The sequence below is a fragment of the Gadus morhua genome, chromosome 16, assembly GCF_902167405.1.
Source record: "Gadus morhua chromosome 16, gadMor3.0, whole genome shotgun sequence".
Lineage (NCBI taxonomy): Eukaryota > Metazoa > Chordata > Actinopteri > Gadiformes > Gadidae > Gadus > Gadus morhua.
Genome location: NC_044063.1, coordinates 30,236,465 through 30,256,468, shown reverse-complemented (window position 1 = coordinate 30,256,468; position 20,004 = coordinate 30,236,465). Strand labels below are relative to the sequence as shown.

The following is a 20,004-nucleotide window of genomic DNA, read 5'->3' as shown; positions in this document are numbered from 1 at the left end:
CCTTTCGATCCATCTCGATTTGTTTTCAGGGAATCCATCTTGACTGTCAGTTATAGTAGCATGAATTGCAACATTTCTCAATGTTGGAGAAAGGTAGGGAGTTTTTTTGGGTTATTTAGTTTCAAAATCTTGCTCCTACACTCTTTTCTGCTCTCTCTTTCCAACTGTGGAATATTGCCTACGGCACCTTTAATCTGACGAGGGGGAGGGGGGGGGGGGGGGGTCCTAGGAGAAGACACCTGGGTCAGTAGAGGGTGAGAGAGACCAGCGTCTCCTTCTGGTGATTCGGAGACAGGAGGGAGAGATGCACACAGGGGAGGGCTGAGAGGACAGAAGGTTGAGAGGAGGGGGCGTTTTGGAACAGGTGACGTGCTGATGGACAGCGAGCCACAGGCAGCACCAGGCTGTGTGTGTGTATGTGTGTGTTTGAGTTAATATGTGACAGCTGCGGGAATGAAAAAGCCATAACAGCAAGGTGCCCGTCTTTCTCTCTCAGAAACGCACACAAAGCGCCGGAGGGAGGGAGGGAGAGAGAGAGAGAGAGAGAGAGAGAGGGAGAGGGGGAGGGAGAGAGAGAGAGAGAGGGGGAGGGAGAGAGAGAGAGGGAGAGGGGGAGGGAGAGAGAGAGAGGGGGGGGAGAGAGGGAGAGAGAGATGGGTAAAAGCACCAGATGGAGCGGGCCGACCAACACAAAGCAGCGAGTCAGGTGAAGCAAGGGGGCGTGTGACCTCATCCTCCATTCCCCACGCACGGCCCGCCATTTACTGTCCACTCAAAGGACAGTGACGCAGATCATACCCCAAAATGAAAAGGACATCATGGGATACTGCAGCACCCAGGGCTCAGGTGCCAATGTGGGCTCTCTCTCTGTTTCTGTGTCCCTGTTTCTGTCTCTCTCTCTGGTTCTGTCTGTTTCTCTCTCTCTGTTTCTGTCTCTCTGATTCTCTGTCTCTGTTCGTCTATCTCTCTCTGTCTCTTTCTCTCTCTATCTCTCTATGTTTCTCTGTCTCACTTTCTCGCCGTCTCTCTCTGTTTCTGTCTCTCTCTCTCTCTCGCCGTCTGTCAGTGTATCTGTTTCTCTGTCTCTCTCCGTCTCTGTCCGTGTATCTCTCTCCGTTTCTCTCCGTCTCTCTCTTTCTCTCTCTTTCTCTGTTTCTCTTTGTGTTTGGCGCTATGACCAGCTACGACCCTGGACTGCAGATGGCTGCGAGGATTTCTCCCATGTTCTGATGTGACTGCCGTGCTCTGGAAACATGGGTGGGGTGACGGGTGGATGTGTGAGGGAGAGAACTGCACGATGCAAGGGCAGAAGGAATGGAAGGCACAGCGTTATGGTTACCCCCTGAGTTTACGACCCACTCTCTCCACTGCTCGTCTCTTCCTGATGTAGACCCTGCTAGGTGCTGACCTTAATGTAAACACTTGAGCTGCTCAACTTTTATTTGCTACAAAAAAAGGGGGGGGGGGGAGAAACCCTCTTCATCCTCTGTGGCTTAGGTCAGATGGTTAGCCATTCTTATTTTCCCTTATTTCCATTTCTAATTACTGCTTAACGGCACTGCTTAAAGCTCAATGAGATCTCTATCCACCCCATACAGTTTAAAGGGAACTGCTGCGACAGGGGTTAGGAGCGGACATCGCATGCTTAACCAGCCTGCTGACATCGTAGGAAACGCACAGGACGCGTGCACTTACAAAAAACAACCAGAATCAGTTGTGCACGCACACACAGTCACACTCACACAAAAGATTGAGGCTTTTTTTTGCCAAACAAACAAAACGGGGTCAACGCAGGAAATGAAGACACAATGTGATTCTTTTTTTTAAATGCACACTTGCCTTCTCTTCCAGCTAATGGACATCGCAGCGTTTACCCAACAGAAAGTATGCAGTCACGACGGGGGGACGGGAGACCCTCCAATGGGATTTCCTGAGTTGCATGAATGACAGTCCCTCTAGGGGATGTGGGAGTGGACTCGTGGGCGGGACTCCTGGCAGCGCAGTATGGAGGCGTGAATGTACTGTATCAAGTATGCCCTTTAACGCCCGCCGCCTCCTCCAAGAAGATACACTAAGGAACACCTAGACGTCTAGAAACCTAGGAACCTTGTCTTAGAAAAGAGGGAGTATCAAATAAAAGGCAAAGCTCATCAGTACTCAGTATGACAGGAAGTGGTAATCAGAGTTGAAACCAGACACTCTCAGTAGGATGGAGGAGGGCGGGATGACAATGACAATAACCAACCAAATCACAGTATCTGCTTTTGAAAAAAAATCTTTTTCACATTTAGTTTTTGTTTGTTTTCTTTTTTCCCAGTAGACTATATCACACAGTGATAACGAAGAAAGAGGAGAAGACTACAGCCACCACGCTAGCTTCGTGCAAAAAACACATACACTGGCACATCGCATTAGGCAAAGAGATCAAAGCAAGACAACGCATACAAAAATATAGAAAACCTCCGATGCGACCACCGGCCTCTGCTCTGGGGCTGGGGACCTCTGGGCCATCAAGCGTTTCTTTCTCTTCCTGTCCATCCACCAAAGGGTCAGGAACCTCCTCTCAGCGATGTTTCAGTTTGCTTGGTTATGGGGTCACAGCTGTTGTGTGTTTAGCTTCCATTTGAATGTCTTCAACACAGAGTTCACCCCCATGTTAGTGAACCTGGTGGTCCCATCGCTCCTGGGTAACCCCACCACCACCACAGGATGACTTGAACCTAGCACAATAAAAGCGAATCATCTCGGCTCAAGTCATTTGTCACACAGCCTTGTCGTCTTTCTCCCCCCATAGTTTAAATTTTGTTGAAATACAGACATACATACTAATGTCCCGTCACTTATGAAAACATTCCAGCATTTGCTCATAAATGGTTGTGACTGGGATAATATAATAGTTTGGCATACGCAGCAAGCCATGCCCATTTAAGGATGCTATCGGTCTCTGGCAATAAAAGAAAGAAAGGGGGTCAAAGGGAAGGCAGGCAGGTCCCAGGATGCGGTGTGGACCTGCCCGCCCGTTGGACAGGCTTCATCCACGAGCAGGGCTGAGAAGGTCACACAGAACAGCCTAGAAGGTTACAAACTGTGCTCTGGCTAAGCCCATTGGTTATAGCACTTGCAAAAGACACATGCAAAATTCAAGTGTTTGGACTTGGTCCACTTGTAATCCAAAAAAGTACTTTCCAGAGTGCATTTCTCCTCCCCAGGTACAATCCTTACCAACCAATCAGCAGCCCTGGGTACACCCGAACAGCCAGCCAATCAGCAGGGTCCAGTGCACAGGTTCACTGAAGGCCTTCATAGCCAGGCCACTGCTCTTTATCACACATAGAAAAGATTGTTTGGACGCCTCAAAACAAAAAGCTTTTGGATAGAAGATCAAAGGACAGAATTTGAGCTCTGGAGGGGAGGAGGGTCAGTGAGTTATGGGTCGAACAACTCAGGAGAATTGGAAAGATGAGATTTTAAATTGTTGTACAAATAAGGCAATATGGACCGTTTTCAAGATTCATGGGGGAAGTGGAGCGAGTCACGGAAAACCAAAGAACAGAGATGAGTGGGAGGAGCGGTGAGGGCCAGCTGTCGCTCCCAGCTGACACCAGGAGTCACTGGCTGTTGGCCTGCCTCTCCTGGCCCTCCTCTTCTTCCTCGTCCAGGGAGACCACCCCAGAGGAGGCCACGTCCGACACCCTCCGGCAGGGTTGGTGCTCCTCCCCCACCTGGCACACGGTTGTCTTGTAGCCCTTGCAGGGCCCATCGTCACCCTCCTCCTCCTCTCCCGGCGACAGGTAGGTCTCAGAGTATGAGGCCGAGTAGCAGGGGGAGTCCTGCCCCCCACCGCTGCCCCCGGCGGGCGAGGGAGGGCCGGCGGCAGCACGCTGCAGGCGGGCCAGCAGCAGCTCCTCGCCCCCCTGCAGCACAGACAGGATCTTGGCGGCCAGTTCGGTGGCGTTGCCGTGGGGATGGCGATGGGGTTTGCCGGAGGTGCCTAGGTCACGTAGCAATGGGTGTAGCTCGTCCAGGCTGCACAGGCTGGAGCACAGCGTGTCCGGGGAGTCGGAGGTGGGGGAGGGTTCTGCCCCGCCCCCGCCACCGGGCCCCTCAGAGCAGAGACCCCTGAGGCTCAGGTTCTGGCACATCTGGCTGTGAATCAGGTCCTTCAGGTAAGGAGGGAACGGCGACGAGACCTCTGGAACAAAACAACCAGACAAAGAACATGAAACAACCAGACAAAGACCAACAACCAGACCGAGACCATGAATGAAACAACCAGACAGACCATGAAACAACCAGACAAAGTACAACAATCAGACAGAGACAATGAATGAATCGAATCAGACCATGACCAACAACCAGACAGAGACCATGACACAACCAGACAATGACCAACAACCAGACAGAGACCATGACACAACCAGACAAAGACCAACAACCAGACAGAGACCATGAAACAACCAGACAAAGACCAACAACCAGAGACCATGAAACAACCAGACAAAGACCAACAACCAGACAAAGACCATGAATGAAGCAACCAGACACAGACCATGAAGGAAAAAAACAGACGAAGAACATGAATGAAACAACCAGACAAAAACCATGAATGAAACAACCAGACAGAGACCGTGAATGAAACAACCAGACAAAGACTGTGAATGAAACAACCAGACAAGGACCATGAAGGAAACAACCACAGACCATGAATGAAACAACGCGACAGAGACCATGAATGAAACAATGCGACAGAGACCATGAATGAAACAACGCGACAGAGACCATGAATGAAACAACCAGACAAAGTCTGTCAAGGAAACAACCAGACAAAGACCATGAATGAAACAACCAGACAAAGGCTGTGACTGAAACAACCAGACAAAGGCTGTGACTGAAACAACCAGATACAGACCATGAATGAAACAACCAGACAGAGACCATGAATGAAACAACCAGACAAAGTCTGTCAATGAAACAACCACACAAAGACCATGAATCAAACAACTAGACAGTCTGTCAATGAAACAACCAGACAAAGTCTGTCAATGAAACAACCAGACAAAGACCATGAATGAAACAAACAGACAAAGACAATAAATTAAACAACCAGACAAAGACCAACAACCAGACAGAGACCATGAACGAAACCACTTGACAAAGACCATGAATGAAACAAGACAAAGACCATGAAGGAAACACTCCGATTGTATATAGGCTGTATACAACAATGTGACTTGTTTGCTTTATTTACAGACATGTTAAAGGAAGCCCCATTTTAAACCATGAACATTCTATATATTTTTTACAAGGCTCTTCTCAATGCTGTGGAATGCTCCGTTGACTTGCATGAGAATTCTAGACTTCCCCCGGTTAATTATTTTACGATAATTGACTTGTCGCTAAGGATATAATGACCGCTGTCAAGAAAAGTGGATTTATTGCTCCTGATTCACGCCTTTGGTAACACTCCGCAAGTAGTCCGGTAACTTATCAACCCCAGCGCATTCGGTTGCTAAGCGCCATCAGCGTCTTGGAGGATTATTTCTCTGCTGATCAAAAAGTAGCCGTATAATTGGCAAGTAGCCGTATAATAAGCGGGATAATGTTTAGAACGTTGCTGGTCATTATCAAAAAATAAGCCCCTTTAGGGCGAGGCAAGACACCTCCGCTTCATGGGGAACATGGACTTTGTATTTTTAATTTTACTCGGTTCCATAACGTCTACTAAACTACCAATAAGCCTTGGTGATTGTCAATCAATCAAAAGAGAGCAAAACAATTTACAATGAAGCGGTACAGTCCGGTATTAAAGGGGTGATATCATGCTTTTTCGACTTTTCCCTTTGCTTTAGATGTAGACATGCTTTAGACCCTACGTATGTGTACATGTTTTAGGTGAGCTAAACTAGAAAAATCTAAGTTTGAGCCAGGGAGACCTGAGACCTCAATAAGGGCTTGAAACAGCTTGTTTACGCTCAAACTTTACTTCCCTAATAGTGTGACCAGGGCTCTACAGTGTGCCCATTTCACTCGCATTTGCGAGTGAATATTTCGGCGTGCGAACGAGAAAAACAAAACAGGAGCACGTGTGCGAGTGACTTCTCCCAGCGCACTATACTGTGCGTTCACACCAAACGCGAAGGGGCGAAACGATTCCATACAAAGCAGAGATTCCATTTGCATCGCAACACTTTTGCCCGGCACGGGCGAGCGCGTTCACGTGGATTTCAGGTGGATTTGCAGCACGCCACTTTTGCTCGAGTTGAAATATTAAACTTTGCCGCGACATTCGCGTGATGACAGCCAATCAGCGTTCAACAGTGTGGCCACTGAGTGACGTGCGTAACGTAACAGCCAATCTGTTTTCAACCGGCCAACCGTTCCCTGCAGTCCGGGGTGAACCGCAAGCATGGAGGAGAAAATGGATTGTTGCCGTTTGCGACTCCCCGAGCTCTATATAGAATAGTATATAATGTAATATTATTGTATTGTATATATAATATCACGGCCAAAAGCTCTGTGCGCCTCCGGATAGCCGTAGCGCGGGGAGCGCTACGGGAGGGTTTAGCGGGTTTGTTTACCTACGTTGCTATGGTTACCAGTCTTGTGTGTTCCAACAGTTTATTAGGTATCTAAATCTGTCTAATCGATACTTCATTCACTGCCTCATCCGTGGTCAGTACAATATTATGAATAGACTGCGTGGAGAAAGTTAATGCTGTTACTGTAGTCGATAAAGTCTACAAATTCAACCCCCGACTGGTTGAAGGAGTTCAGGTGGCTAGATTATGATGCTAAGTCTGTACATTTTGTAAGGAAGCCCCATCGGCAATGGCAGGCTCCTCTCTGTTTAGAACGGGGAACCCTAATCTGATACGCAATGCTGTGGTGAAACACATCGAGTCCACTAGGCATTCTCGCTGTCCCGATTTATATATAAATCGCACCCAGTCCCAGCCCAATAACCCTGGTACGGTGGAAGACGAAATTGGTGCTGTTTTGTGTAGCCTAAATGTAATCTTGTCTATTTATTTGTCTTAATTTTGCTATAGTCAATTGGTGCTGTTGGTGTGTGCAATTTCTGCACGCTAATAAATGTTCTAAACAAAAACCTATTGTGCCCCCATTTTTTTTTCCTGTGCTCCTAAATTTTTTAACTTAGGGGCACGAGTGCTCCTGAAAAAAAAAGTTTGTGTAGAGCCCTGAGTGTGACGTCTTTTTTTTCCTAGTTTTCTCAATTCAAATTTAGTTAAATTACACTGAACTGTACTCCCTCAAATATCAGACATTCTTTGAAAACGCCATTTTAAGTTCATAGGCAAACCAAGAGGGTATCAGAGTGACCACCTGACTGCCGAAGCCTAAAGATGGTGCTCAGAGTACTGTTGAGGCCTGAGCACCCACTGTATCCCAGCCAAGGAACTGCCTTTACATCCAGGAGAGAGCATTCAGTAAGCACTTTGGGCTCTCAGCACTGGATTCAGATCAGGTTTCAGCTCGCTGGCCTGCTGATGTTAATATGTGCCTTGTTGGTCTGCAGAGAGCAACGTGAAGACCGGGAGATGTTAAAGTGCAGCATATCAGATTACCATATCAGGGAACCACGCTCTTTGAAATGTTGAACGGGTAATTGGTGATTCAATGTCTTCGGGTAAAGACATTCCAGGGTGCAAACAGGCAATATGTGGATTCAATATTTAAAAAGAATGCACACTTGCTCTTCCAGCCCACAGACATCATGGCATTTACCCAACAGAAAGTATGCAGTCATCGACGGGGAGATGGGAGACATTAACGTGGAGCTGATGTGTTTATTTGTTGGTATACGGAGGGTGCTGGTGCTTCTATCCAATGGGATTTCCTAAGTTGCATGAATGACAGTCCCTCTTCCGGTGAAGACATTTGAGCGTGCACACAGGCATGTATCCAGAGAGTTCATAGAGCCCTGACACAGCGCACAGCCAGAGACCGTCTGCAGTGAGGGGAATTATATTCAATTGCAAGAGGGATATCAAATTGCGTGAGGGAACAAAAAATATGTTGGAAGGGCATGAAAACTAGGGCACTGGGACAATAAGATCCACGACAGACTGATCTGAACCACAGGGAGGAAGGAGAGAGTCAGAGAGACAGAGAGAGAGTCAGAGAGACACAGAGACACACACAGAGAGAGAGAGCGGGTGAGAGAGAGAGAGAGAGAGAGAGAGAGAGAGAGAGAGAGAGAGAGAGAGAGAGAGAGAGAGAGAGAGAGAGAGAGAGAGGGGATGAATAATTTATATTTAATAGGGCCTTGAGAGGCAAGGGCCAACTTTTACAATTGTCCTGATAAGTTGGAATCACAATATAGAAAGAAGTTTATATATTAGAGGTCTAACCAATCACAAACTCCGGATGTGGTACGACACAAGGTCATGGGGTAATAGTTGGGTTCGATACGTGAAAGGACACATATTATACCCCCAGGTGTGAGTGTGATTAGCCTTACAAGCCGTTTCGAAAATCTGCCCCATATGACATCCCTAGTGGGCGTGTCCGCCTAGATCTGTGCTGGATAGATGAGCAACGTTTACTTCAGTCCACTGGGTAGGCTGGTAGACTGATCTATCCAGCACACATCTAGGTGGACACGCCCACTCGTGATGTCATATTGGGCAGATTTTCGAAACGGCTTGTAAGGGTAATCACACTCACTCCTGGTGGTATAATACGTCTCCTTTAACAGAATAAGGTCTGAAAGTGTCACTTCTGTTCACACTTAAACGTATGGCCAGCTGTACTTTTATGGGTTACCGTTACACACTATAGCAGAATCTTGTTGTAGTAGAACAAAATACATTCAATTACTTTTTTGAGAGAAGGTCAATTCTATTCACACTATTAGAATCCTGTGGCAGTATCACCCTTTGAACACCAGTATGTCTGGGCTGGTTTACCCTCGTTCCACCGGTGATACAGTGGTGTGATGTCAGGCATGCAAACCGGGGTCTGGAGGCATGGCTTAGCCACTGCCATTTTGTGCTCCTGACATTACTGATGTGCCAACCTGCTTTTGTTGACGTTCAAGGCTGTTTGTGTGACCTTCCATTGAGGCACATGACGTCGGACGTGAAGTTATGCAGCAGTTACCACAAGAAATCACCTTCCTTGAAGTTTAATGCATAATTTGTTTTAAGGTAATCTGTGATCCCAAGTGGGTGTACTATGTTTAACTGTGTGTGTTGTGCGTGTGTGTGTGTGTGTGTGTATGTGTGTGTGCACTAGGGCTGTAACGATACGCGTATCAAACCGAAAATCGCGATACTCAAAGCCACGAAACTGTCTCGCGGTGTGAGAAGGCAGAAGCGCGATACGCCCTTTCTAACTCTGCGGTCAAATTGTCCGATTGAAATTTGCTAATAATTTGTCTAAATAATAGTCTGCTGACAGCGCCCCCTCCTATCGATGCCGTAAGTATGCGACTGCAATCCTCCGTGGCTAGCTACGGAGGATCGCATTTCTCCACAGCCGTCGAAGTGCTCATATGCGATATGAACGACATTTATCCAGAGGGGGCCTGTGTGATCCTGTCTCTAGTGTTTTGTGTGATTTGACTGGCAGTTTGTCTGCTTATAGGTCGGAATGAAGCGGCCACCGATTATTGACAGGATGGGTACTTTATTCTACCGGACTCGTTCGCTTCATCACTAGACACACGCGCTACCGCTCGCTCTCCTCGCTCGTCCACTCGCTCGCTGACGTCACTCACACACGCATACGCACATTGCCATTCTGGCGCACACACATATGCTACTCGTAACGCCTCGTTATTGCGACGTTCATGACATTCAGGTTTTTCTCCATCTATTGAAAGTTAAGCTATTAAACATGTTGCATTCTATACGGCCTGATTATGTCATTATTTAAGCTACATAGCCTAATAATAAGTGCTAATAAGGATATTTGACTAAACCAACCAAACAGTTGAAAAAAGCATCCTCCCACACGTTATTTCTTTATTCATTTAGCTATACTTTAATTGTATTCTTTCTGTTCAAATCTGTTCAGTGTTCCAAATTATTTGTTATTAAATGTTACATCAAGTTAATTGGTATATAAGTGTTGTTTAAATAAAATGCTTTTTAAATTTCAAAAAATCGTGGGATGTATCGAACCGTGGGTCAAAAATCGTGATACAAACCGAATCGTGAGTTTGTGTATCGTTACAGCCCTAGTGTGCACTGTGTTTCACTGTGTGTGTGTGTGTGTGTGTGTGTGTGTGTGTGTGTGTGTGTGTGTGTGTGTGTGTGTGTGTGTGTGTGTGTGTGTGTGTGTGTGTACTGTGTTTAACTGTGTGTGTGTGTGTGGGTGTATGTGTGTGTGTGCGCACTGCGTTTAACTATGTGTGTGGGTGTGTGTAGTACTGTTTTTAAGTCTGTGTGTGTGTGTGTGTGTGTGTGTGTGTGTGTGTGTGTGTGTGTGTGTGTATGTATGTATGTTTGAGTAAGTGTGTTACCTGTGCTCTGTGTGGCGGGCTCGTTGGCAGGCAGAAAGTCTTCATCGTATGAGTCATCAGTGGAGTCGTCTCCGTCCACAGAGGACCAGGCCCTGAGCTTAGCCTCCGCTATGGCAAACTGCTCTGCCACGCCTGCACACACACACACACACACACACACACACACACACACACACACACACACACACACACACACACACACACACAAACACGATATATGCTGCATGGATCAATGCAGGATTCACCATTTCCGACGCCCGCTTTGTAACGCAAACACACAGTGCCACGCATATAGATGTAGACAAGCTGATAAGTGGTTGTCATGGTAAACCGCTCAGTACCTGTCAATCGCATTTCCACGTAGTGTCACAAATACTTTCAGATTGACCAATCCCCACGAGGGAACCGTGGTGCGTGTGACGTTGCATCGGTGCAGCCGATATATCAAATCAGTATTTCTCATGTTGTCACATGACCGGCCCGGCTAATATGGCTTCCGCTAAGCGCCCGCTGCAGACCCATGCTCTCTGTCTTTGTGGCAATTACCTTTTAAAGCAGCATTTTACCAGATGACATTTCTACAGGTCCATGACTCCGGTAGTTAGTGGCGATGAATCAACTCTAGAAACCCTTTTCTGGAGACATCCTGGGATCTAATGAGGAGGTAAGCTGCCACAGAATGTGCTCCATAGTGAAGAGGACTGCTACCTGTATAGTTTAAACTTGTGATTACTCAATGATAAATAAATGCCCCAAGCTCACCTATGCTGAGTGCTGAATGCTTCATCATAACATATTTACCTCTGGAAATTAAAACATGCATTATGTAAAATTCACAAAAGAAACACTGAAAAACCAATGCACACCGGCAACCGTGTGTGTGTGTGACTTTGGAGGTGACTCAGCATGTGCAAAGAGTTATATTGAACATTCACCTTCCATCACCAGCAGGAGGTAGCCTATCACAGAGAGCTAGGACTCTGAACTCCCTCCTACATCTCGCTCTATTAATCCTTCTGTTTTGTATTTAGGCCAATTCATCCCCATCCCGTCCCCAATGATTTCCCTAGAAACAACTTATTCAGGCAATTCCATATCCTTGCTGTTTCCTCTGCATCACATGTTCACTCTTTCACTCCTCATCTCTCTCACTCTCTCACGTTCCCACTCTCAATCTCTCTCTTCTGCATTCAAGTGTGGTCTCTCATGGAGCCGGATCGATGGTCCCATTCATCTGAGCGCTGAGCTCATCCTCTTCCCAGACAGCAGAGCGTCCACCAGCTGCACTGCTGCTTCTGCTCTGTAGTGCACCCTTCACAGGTCTGGGTCGAACACCAGGGGATTGTCGTATTTCCTTCCCCTCGTTGGTGGGTTCCATTGTGATCTCACTAGCTTTGTTGATTTGTCTTTGTTGCCGGTCAGTTTACCAACTCTGTAATACAGCCGCTTTGATGAGCATGTTTCTTTTTAAAGTTAGAACAAATACTGTCCAATATTGATTGTGTATATGCCAGTGATCAATGTGATAAGACACTATTTAGTTTAAATAGCAGAGCTATAGTTTTATTTCTGCTTGTAACACAGGAGCTTCAACCAGCCCCTGTGATTTTGGGACAACATGGGGGCTGGTTTGTGAGGAGACACACACACACACACACACACAACCACTCTCTATCACACAAACACACACACACACACACACACACACACACACACACACACACACACACACACACACACACACACACACACACACACAAACAGTCTCTCTCTATAACACAAACACACACACAAACACACACGCACACACACACTCCCTCTCTATCACACACACTCTATCCCACACACACGCACACACACTTTGCAGATAATTCTTTCCGGTCACCATGGCTTTGGCTGACAGCCTTGTAAAGGAGGGTGTTTGTGTGTGTGTGGGGGAGGAGGGTATATGTGTGTGTGTGTGTCACAAGTTATAGTGTCTATCTTTTGGCAGGAGCCAGACTATCAATAGGACACCCTCCCCCCCTCCCCCCACCTCAACCACCCTGCATCTCATTCCATCTCCTCCATGTGCTTCTCATGAGCTCGCCAAAGACCTGACTTGCACACATGGACACGTTCACACGTGCATGCAGCCGTCCTCTGCTCACGCCCTCTTTCATGCACAAACATTCCAGCATGGGCCAACTGAGTGCCGCACAACACAAACCGATGCATTTCATGCCAGCCCTCCAGAGGCCCCTGAGCACACAGGGCCCGCTACTGAGGGACAGGAGAGGAGTCCACCCCTGGCCCAGACGGGCCCAGGAGAGGAGTCCGCCCCTGGGCCAGAGAGGAGTCCGCCCCTGGGCCAGACCGGGGCCAGGAGAGGAGTCGGCCCCTGGGCCAGACGGACCCAGGAGAGGAGTCTGCCCCTGGGCCAGTCCGGTGCCAGGAGAGGAGTCGACCCCTGGGCCAGTCTGGGGCAAAGAGAGGAGTCAGCCCCTGGGCCAGAGGGAAGGAGAGGTTCGGCCCCTGGGCCAGTCTGGGGCCAGGAGAGGAGTCGCAGTGCACCCAGCGCAGTGCATGGGGAAGGGAGGGCAGGGTCTTTGGATGGGTTGTCCTAGCTCCTGCATACACATACACTCCTGCATACACATGTTTGAAGGATCCCGGCAAAATCTCCCCTCTGCTTCCATGAAAATGTTGAAATGATCAAAAATTGGTTGATCTTTTTGAGGAAACCGTTTTGATGTTTCAGACCACAACTCTTTCACAACACACTAGGGCTGTCAACGAATATTCGAAGTTCGAATATTCGTTCGAAATGTATCCAAAAACGCGAATTCGAACGTGAAAATTAATATTCGAATGTGAAAAAACACTCCCGCGGTACAAGCGCCTCTATCTGCTTTGTGATGAGCCTCTGTCTGTTCGCGATGTCCCTCATAATATTCGAATGTGAAAAAACACTCCCGCGGTACAAGTGTAACAGACTAGTATTGTGAAGAGCGAATGTATTTTATCCCCTCGGGGTTTCCGTACTTGGATATAGGTATTCCAGCTCGGCTATGCCATTCAATAAGCATCCGAAGTAGAGCTCAGGGAGCTAGTAGTCTGGCTGGTGAAAGCTGCTATAACGCAATGTTCTCGGCAAAGTCCGAGACAGCTTTTTTTTCATGAATCCGAACGGTGCGTAGTGCGAAGTGCCCTTTCGCTGGCATGGTGGAAGACGTAGGCGACATGCATATCTTTCTTTATCGATTTTAATAGGCCTTCTCGATAAATGGTAACTTGGTAAGCAAAGCAAGGAACGTTACCACTAGCATACTTTGTGACATTCAGAAGCGGGCGTCTTCTTCAGATTACTATAGTTTGCGCGCTTGCAGGTGTGGTGGTGAAATGCAAGCGATACAAAGTTGTGGCTTTTCATGATTAGGCCTCCACGTTACTGGGCTGTTTATAGGATATATATATATCCCGCTAATTTGAACCATGGTTTTGTCGCATTATTGACATATTGACGGCAACTGCGTAAAATAGGCAACCAGATATTCGAATAGTTCGAATTCGTGATTTTTTTCCAAACGAACATTCGAATGTCATTTTTGAGCAATTTTGACAGCCCTACAACACACCCATGATGCAGTGCTTTACATTTACATTTTACATTTAGGGCATTTAGCAGGCGCTTTTATCAAAAGTGAATTACAATAAGTACATTTGCCATAAGAAGTGAAACAATATATCGCTGTCAGTACAGTAAAGATGTTCATAGAACCAAGTGCAAGTACTAACAATCGCTAGGCTAACTCATTACCCGTGTTCAGCAATGATAGCAGCTACTGCAGATGCTACACAATTAGCTACACAAAACAGAGGGGAAAGGGAGAAATAGCTAGCGCAACGGTTCCACTTTAAGTCAAAGAAAATAAGAATGATGATGGCATGACAATGGCCAGGAGCAGAACCTTGCTGTGCAAATTAACCTTGAGCTTCTGCATTGCAGGAGGCAAAGGGGAGGCATGCCAGGGAGGAAGCTAGGGGCAGAAAGTAACCTAAAGTGTGATCTCCCCTGCTACTACTGGCACTGCTCTCATCTCTTCATCACCTCACACTATTTAGGGTAGTAAGAGAGAGGGGGTGAGGGAGGAGCTGAGAGTTGGCACCAGACAAAGCCTAGATAGATAAAGCTTAGATGATTTAGAAAGTGATCCTAATTAAAGGTAGTTCTGTGGTGCGGTGTTGCCGCCGTGGTTGTAAGTGAAACCAAACCTAATCATTGAACCAGAGGGACTGCAACAGGTTATGGTTATTGTGGTCTCTGATTGGTTTTAATTGGTACCAGCTGATGCCACTCCGTTGTGAGCTCCATTACCTAGGGCTCTGTGAGGAGCCTTGTGGCCATCAGGCCCGTCTGTGTGCCCTTATATGGGCTCCACGGATCGCATCACCAACCCTCTATTTGTAAACATGAAAAACATGTGTTTGTACGAGCCCTGGTTTCGGTTTGGACAGATGGAAGGGGCCACCAATGCCACAGAACGCTGCAGTGGATTGAGTTGTTTAAGGTACATTATAGTAACTCAGAATCTCCAATAACAGGTCACCAAATGTGAGTCTACATCAGGGTTTATACAGAAAACCTTAAGTTGAATTTACTACCTTTTATTACCTTTTTTAATAGCTTCACCATATTTTTTAATACCAGCACGACTTCAAGCTGCAACTGTAGCAGCGTAAAGTGTGGAACAGAAACAGTAAGGCTATAACACTTTGCCCTTCACAAGCCATGTGACTGTGGGTCCATGTTAGTCACAATGGTGGTACAGTACTTGAAGAGCCAATTATTTTCTGAGGTGGTACTCATTGCAGTGGCGTAACTATCGGTAAGCAGGGTATGCGGGCGCGTACGGGCCCGGGCAAATCAGGGCCCCCAAAAAAAAAAATCGCTCCATACCCCCCCCCCCCAGTCAACAATCGCTCCGAACCACCCCCCCCCCCCCCCCCCCCCCCCCCCAACAATCGCTCCGAACCACCCCCCCTTCGTCAACAATCGCTCCGAACCCCGCCCCCCCCCCCCCCCCCATCAACAATCGTAACGAAGCCCCCCGGGGGGGGGGGGGGCCCGCCTTGAACATCCTGCATACGAGCCCGTCGTTGCCTTGTTACGCCACTGACTCATTGTGAAAAGTTTGAGAACCACCAGCCTAAATATTGAGCCAATTTGAGAGCTTGAGCATGACCCCATGGCCTATCTGCTTGTGGCCTAGATTGGAGCTATTGATCCTGAATTAATATTTACAGGTAGTGTACTCCAACTTCCATTTAAAGTTACTACAAACTTTGTTGGCTGATACGGCCCTTTTTAATAAGATACATTTTCCAATATTATAGCTACTGCAACAGATAATCAACAGTAGGCTTAATAGATAAAATGATCACAAATCCATGACAATTTTCAAATGCAAACTATGTACCCTATGTAGGGCTGTACAGTATGGACTAAATGTATATCACGGTATGATTTGAGGCATAGACACTATTATATCACGTTTGTTAATTGTATCTTCTAATTTCAATATAAATGCTTCAGAAGGGGTAAAATATTGGTAAGGCAGCAAAAATTGCACAGGAAAATGCAAAATCATTTCTCAAGTTCTCCTTGCCGTGTGTGCGCGGGCAGGTAAAGCGTACCTGGGATCGAGTGCTGGACCATCTCTTTAAAGGCCTTTCTGTCGACATTTTGAAAGGGAAGCATGTCCTTACATAGGCAGGGCTCCAGACTGCGACCAAATTGTCGCATTTTGCGACCAAAATTTGAGTGTGCGACTGAATTTTACAGCTGGTCGCGCATGTGCGACCTGGACTCTGACTGGCACTGGCACACTAGCCGTGTTTCAGTGCCAGTCAGAGTCCTGCACAGGTCTTATTTTGCAAACCCGCACCCGCAATACTTAAAACCGCATCCAACCCGTGATCGGTCAATAGCGCGGATTACATTCCGCACCCGACCAGACCCGCTATAAATTGATATCGACGCCCGACCAGCACCTGATGGAAATTAGACACATTAGATGGGGGCTTTTCACACGGGAGGCGTTTGTCGCGCCTGCTAATGCATTCTCAATGGAGAGGCGAGTGGGCAGAGAGGAAGTGCAGCGTCCTGTCAAGCAGCACGACAAGCCATTTTATGGGAAAATGTGCATTTCCACATGTCTTTCAAAAGACTTATACTAACAGAGGCGAGCTCGCGAAGAGGATAGGCAGCAAGCCAGTCAGGTACCCAGTTTGTTTCAGCGCAGGGGCGAGGTTTGTTTGAACCAACACCGCGTGACATCGTTGATATCACTCAGGTCCTACTCGCAACATAAAAATAAATCTACGCAAGTTTTAGCAACTAAGAGATAGGCCTGCACGTAAGTTACACAAATTGAAAAACTTATCGGCCTAGTTGGATGGGGGTTAAAAAATATACCTCGTCAGATTACGTTCATTACTTTTTAATACTTTTTAATGGCCTTAATTTGGGCTAATTTCATTTACTACCTTTTAATACCTTTAACAACCCCGCAGAAACCCTGCTACATTTACATTCTTACTTACGTTTTTAAAACGTTGGCAATTTCAGGATCAATCCATAGCCTGATTCAACCCACTGCATCCCTATTCCTCTAAAATAAAAGGCTTGAGGGATAGGTTACTACAAGGCACCGACACACAGTAGGGGCTCCCCACCAAGCATACGAGCTCCTCTGGAACAACACAGTCATGTTTGTACTCAAGGGCACGGGGAATCAGGGAATCCAACCTGCAGCAAAGCGCGCCTCCTGTTCGCCCTCGCTGAGGTCTGAGTAGGAGTTGAAGTCCGACTCCAGGGCGGCCGGGGTCTCCATGGGCTTACACCAGCCCTTCCACTCTATCAGGTGGGCCAGCCGACCCTGGGCCATGGCTGTGGGCTTGGTCACATGGTCCTTCACCACCTGGGAGATACCTGAAGAGAACGGGCGGGAACATGACACAGACAAGGGTTTCAATGTCGGAATGGCTCGTATATGGCATTTAGTGTTTGTGTGTGTGTGTGTGTGTGTGTGTGAGTGTGTGAGTGAGTGAGTGAGTGAGTGAGTGAGTGAGTGAGTGAGTGAGTGAGTGAGTGAATTAAGCAGACATGTATGCCTATGTACTATGTAGTATAGTATTTGTTCATATTTCCTTTGTCTTCCTGAATATACGTTAAGGTTAACGTATGATACATACCATGTAGTGAGGACCGTGCTAATGCTGCAATCTCTTGAATAGTAAGAGCTCTTCTTGATTTAGGTAACATTTCAATGGTGTCATCAACATTCACCTGAAAGAGAGAGAGGAAGGTTAGACTTCAAGGTTCACGTGGCAGCGAGCAGCTTTGGTGCATGTTCTCACTCTCGCATTATGACTCAGAGGCAAATCAATTTGTGTTTTTGAAGTTTTTCGAAGCAGAGCAAAATACTAGTCAAGACCTTGAAAATTGAATCTGCCATTCTGTTGACTGCTAGTAATCCTCACAACCAAAGGCTTCCAGTGTAACGACGACCAGAAATGTTACATTCATATAATCAGTCAATACAACCCTCTGCCCCCCCCCCACCCCCACACAAACACACACACACACACACACACACACACACACACACACACACACACACACACACACACACACACACACACACGCACACACACACAGCATGGCCTGTAAAAAGAACCAGACAGGAGACAAAAGATGGACCCCTTCTCCCGTCAGTTCCTTCATCAAATCTGTCTCCGGTGTAAAGTCACACCGCTGGTATCAGGTGTTGACCAGCATCTTTGTCCGCCGGCTCTTTTTATAGCCCTACCTGCGTAACAACGTCAACCCTTTGGGAGGCCGCATGGCAGGCAAAGGTTGTGTGCTATTTAATATGGGTCAACTCAGATGACCAGGCCATTTGCAGAGTCTAAACATATCAGAGAGAACTTAAACATGTGGCAAATACCAAAAATATCTAAATGATGGCACAAGTGCTAAAAGGTTTCCAGAATTGGGATGACGTTAATGACGACTGGAGGCTTGGAGAAATAGGCTGGAACCAGTTTCGCTGAGGGACACCGAGCTCAAAGCCCCATTTCAGTTCAATCGCGTGGGGATCCTATTTATTGTGGCTGGTTTCAGAATAAGCCTTTCCTACTAAGACTGGTGCTCCACGTGAGGGAAGAGTGTAGGGTATGATTAAAGAAATCAGTTTTAATCCTTTGTGGTAGGGGCTAGGTATGACTCGGAGAGGTAAATGTTCAACATAGGGATGCACCGATGTATCGGACGAAAAACGCTAACCGATATTCGCGTTGTTGACTGCCATCGGCATATCGGAAAATAAGATGGCATTCACCCATGGTAGTGGCCGATGTTTACATGTTTAATGCTTCCTCCTCTTGAAATGTCACTGGAACATGTCTTAGAAACTGCATATCGCTGATCGTTCTCCGAGACAGTGAAATACTCCTACACGACCGACATTTTCTTTCACTTTTATTTGTAAACAATCCACACATGCACGTGGGCGTTTTTTTTTTTTTCGATTGTATCACTCCGCAAGCGTCCTCGGTTGCTAAGCGATGTCAAAGTCTTTGGCGGACTACTTCTCAGCTGATCAACAATACGAATGATGGTAACAAATAAATTGTACAAATAAACACCGTGTGAAGTTATTTTTTGGGACATAGTTTCCATATGCTAAAGACGTGTCTAGTTCACCGTCATGCAGGCTGTGTTCAGTAAAATAAGTAGCAATCTGTTTTCGGCATGTGTAGGCCTATCTGACTAAGCCCACATTGAAATAATTTTGATGTTGAATGTTGATGGCGCAGTTGTTGAAATAAACAGATTGATTTCATACAAATCATAAAAGCCTCTCCCTGTGTCATTGTTTGTGCGTGTATACAAGGTGCGTGTCTGCGTGCGTGCGGGGGTTAGGGTTTGTTTCCCTGGCACAAAAGGGGGAATAAATAACAACAAAAAAACATCGGTATCGGCATCGGCTATCAGCCAAATTGTTATTTTAAACATTGGTATCGGTATCAGCCCAGAATTTCACAATCGGTGCATCCCTAGTTCAACATGTGGTTTATTCAGAGATAAAGGTAAACAAGCTTGCGTTCTGGAGGTGGTTCATGAAGTATCCCTCGAACACAGGTAAGAATTCAGTTTATAACCTTCGGTCTATCTTGCCGTGGGCGGAAATGGCAAGAGGCCATGTTTGTAGGGTCTTTCTTATCTCAAACCCATAAAACCAGTGTGTGAAATACGGGGTAGTTCAGGGGGGCTCAACCCCCCAGATTTACCCATGAGACCCCCTGAAAGCCTCAGAATATTTTATTGTCACTACTGGTCACTTAAATGTTTTTTAGCTCACCATGTCCAGTATTCAGAATTCAAAACATTTAATTACAAATTATTTATTGTTATTTTTTGCCAAGCGGAGCCAGCCAATCCTGTGTGCGTATGCAACTTAGCTAGGGCT

The 20,004-nt window shown here is 46.7% G+C and overlaps 1 protein-coding gene across 1 annotated transcript in view; it reads right to left on the bottom strand.

The window, feature by feature from the left end:
• Positions 1-621: 621 nt before the first annotated feature.
• The window catches only part of fam131ab (family with sequence similarity 131 member Ab), a 65,423-nt gene continuing 46,040 nt past the window's right edge, over positions 622-20,004 (bottom strand). Inside the window, exons 2-5 of the mRNA XM_030380625.1 lie at positions 17,726-17,819; positions 17,280-17,462; positions 10,490-10,621; positions 622-4,192 (exon numbers count right to left, since the gene is read on the bottom strand). Coding sequence (XP_030236485.1) covers positions 3,609-4,192; positions 10,490-10,621; positions 17,280-17,462; positions 17,726-17,795 — 969 coding nt within the window. The 5' untranslated portion in view covers positions 17,796-17,819 and the 3' untranslated portion in view covers positions 622-3,608. The remainder of the gene's footprint in view (positions 4,193-10,489; positions 10,622-17,279; positions 17,463-17,725; positions 17,820-20,004) is intronic.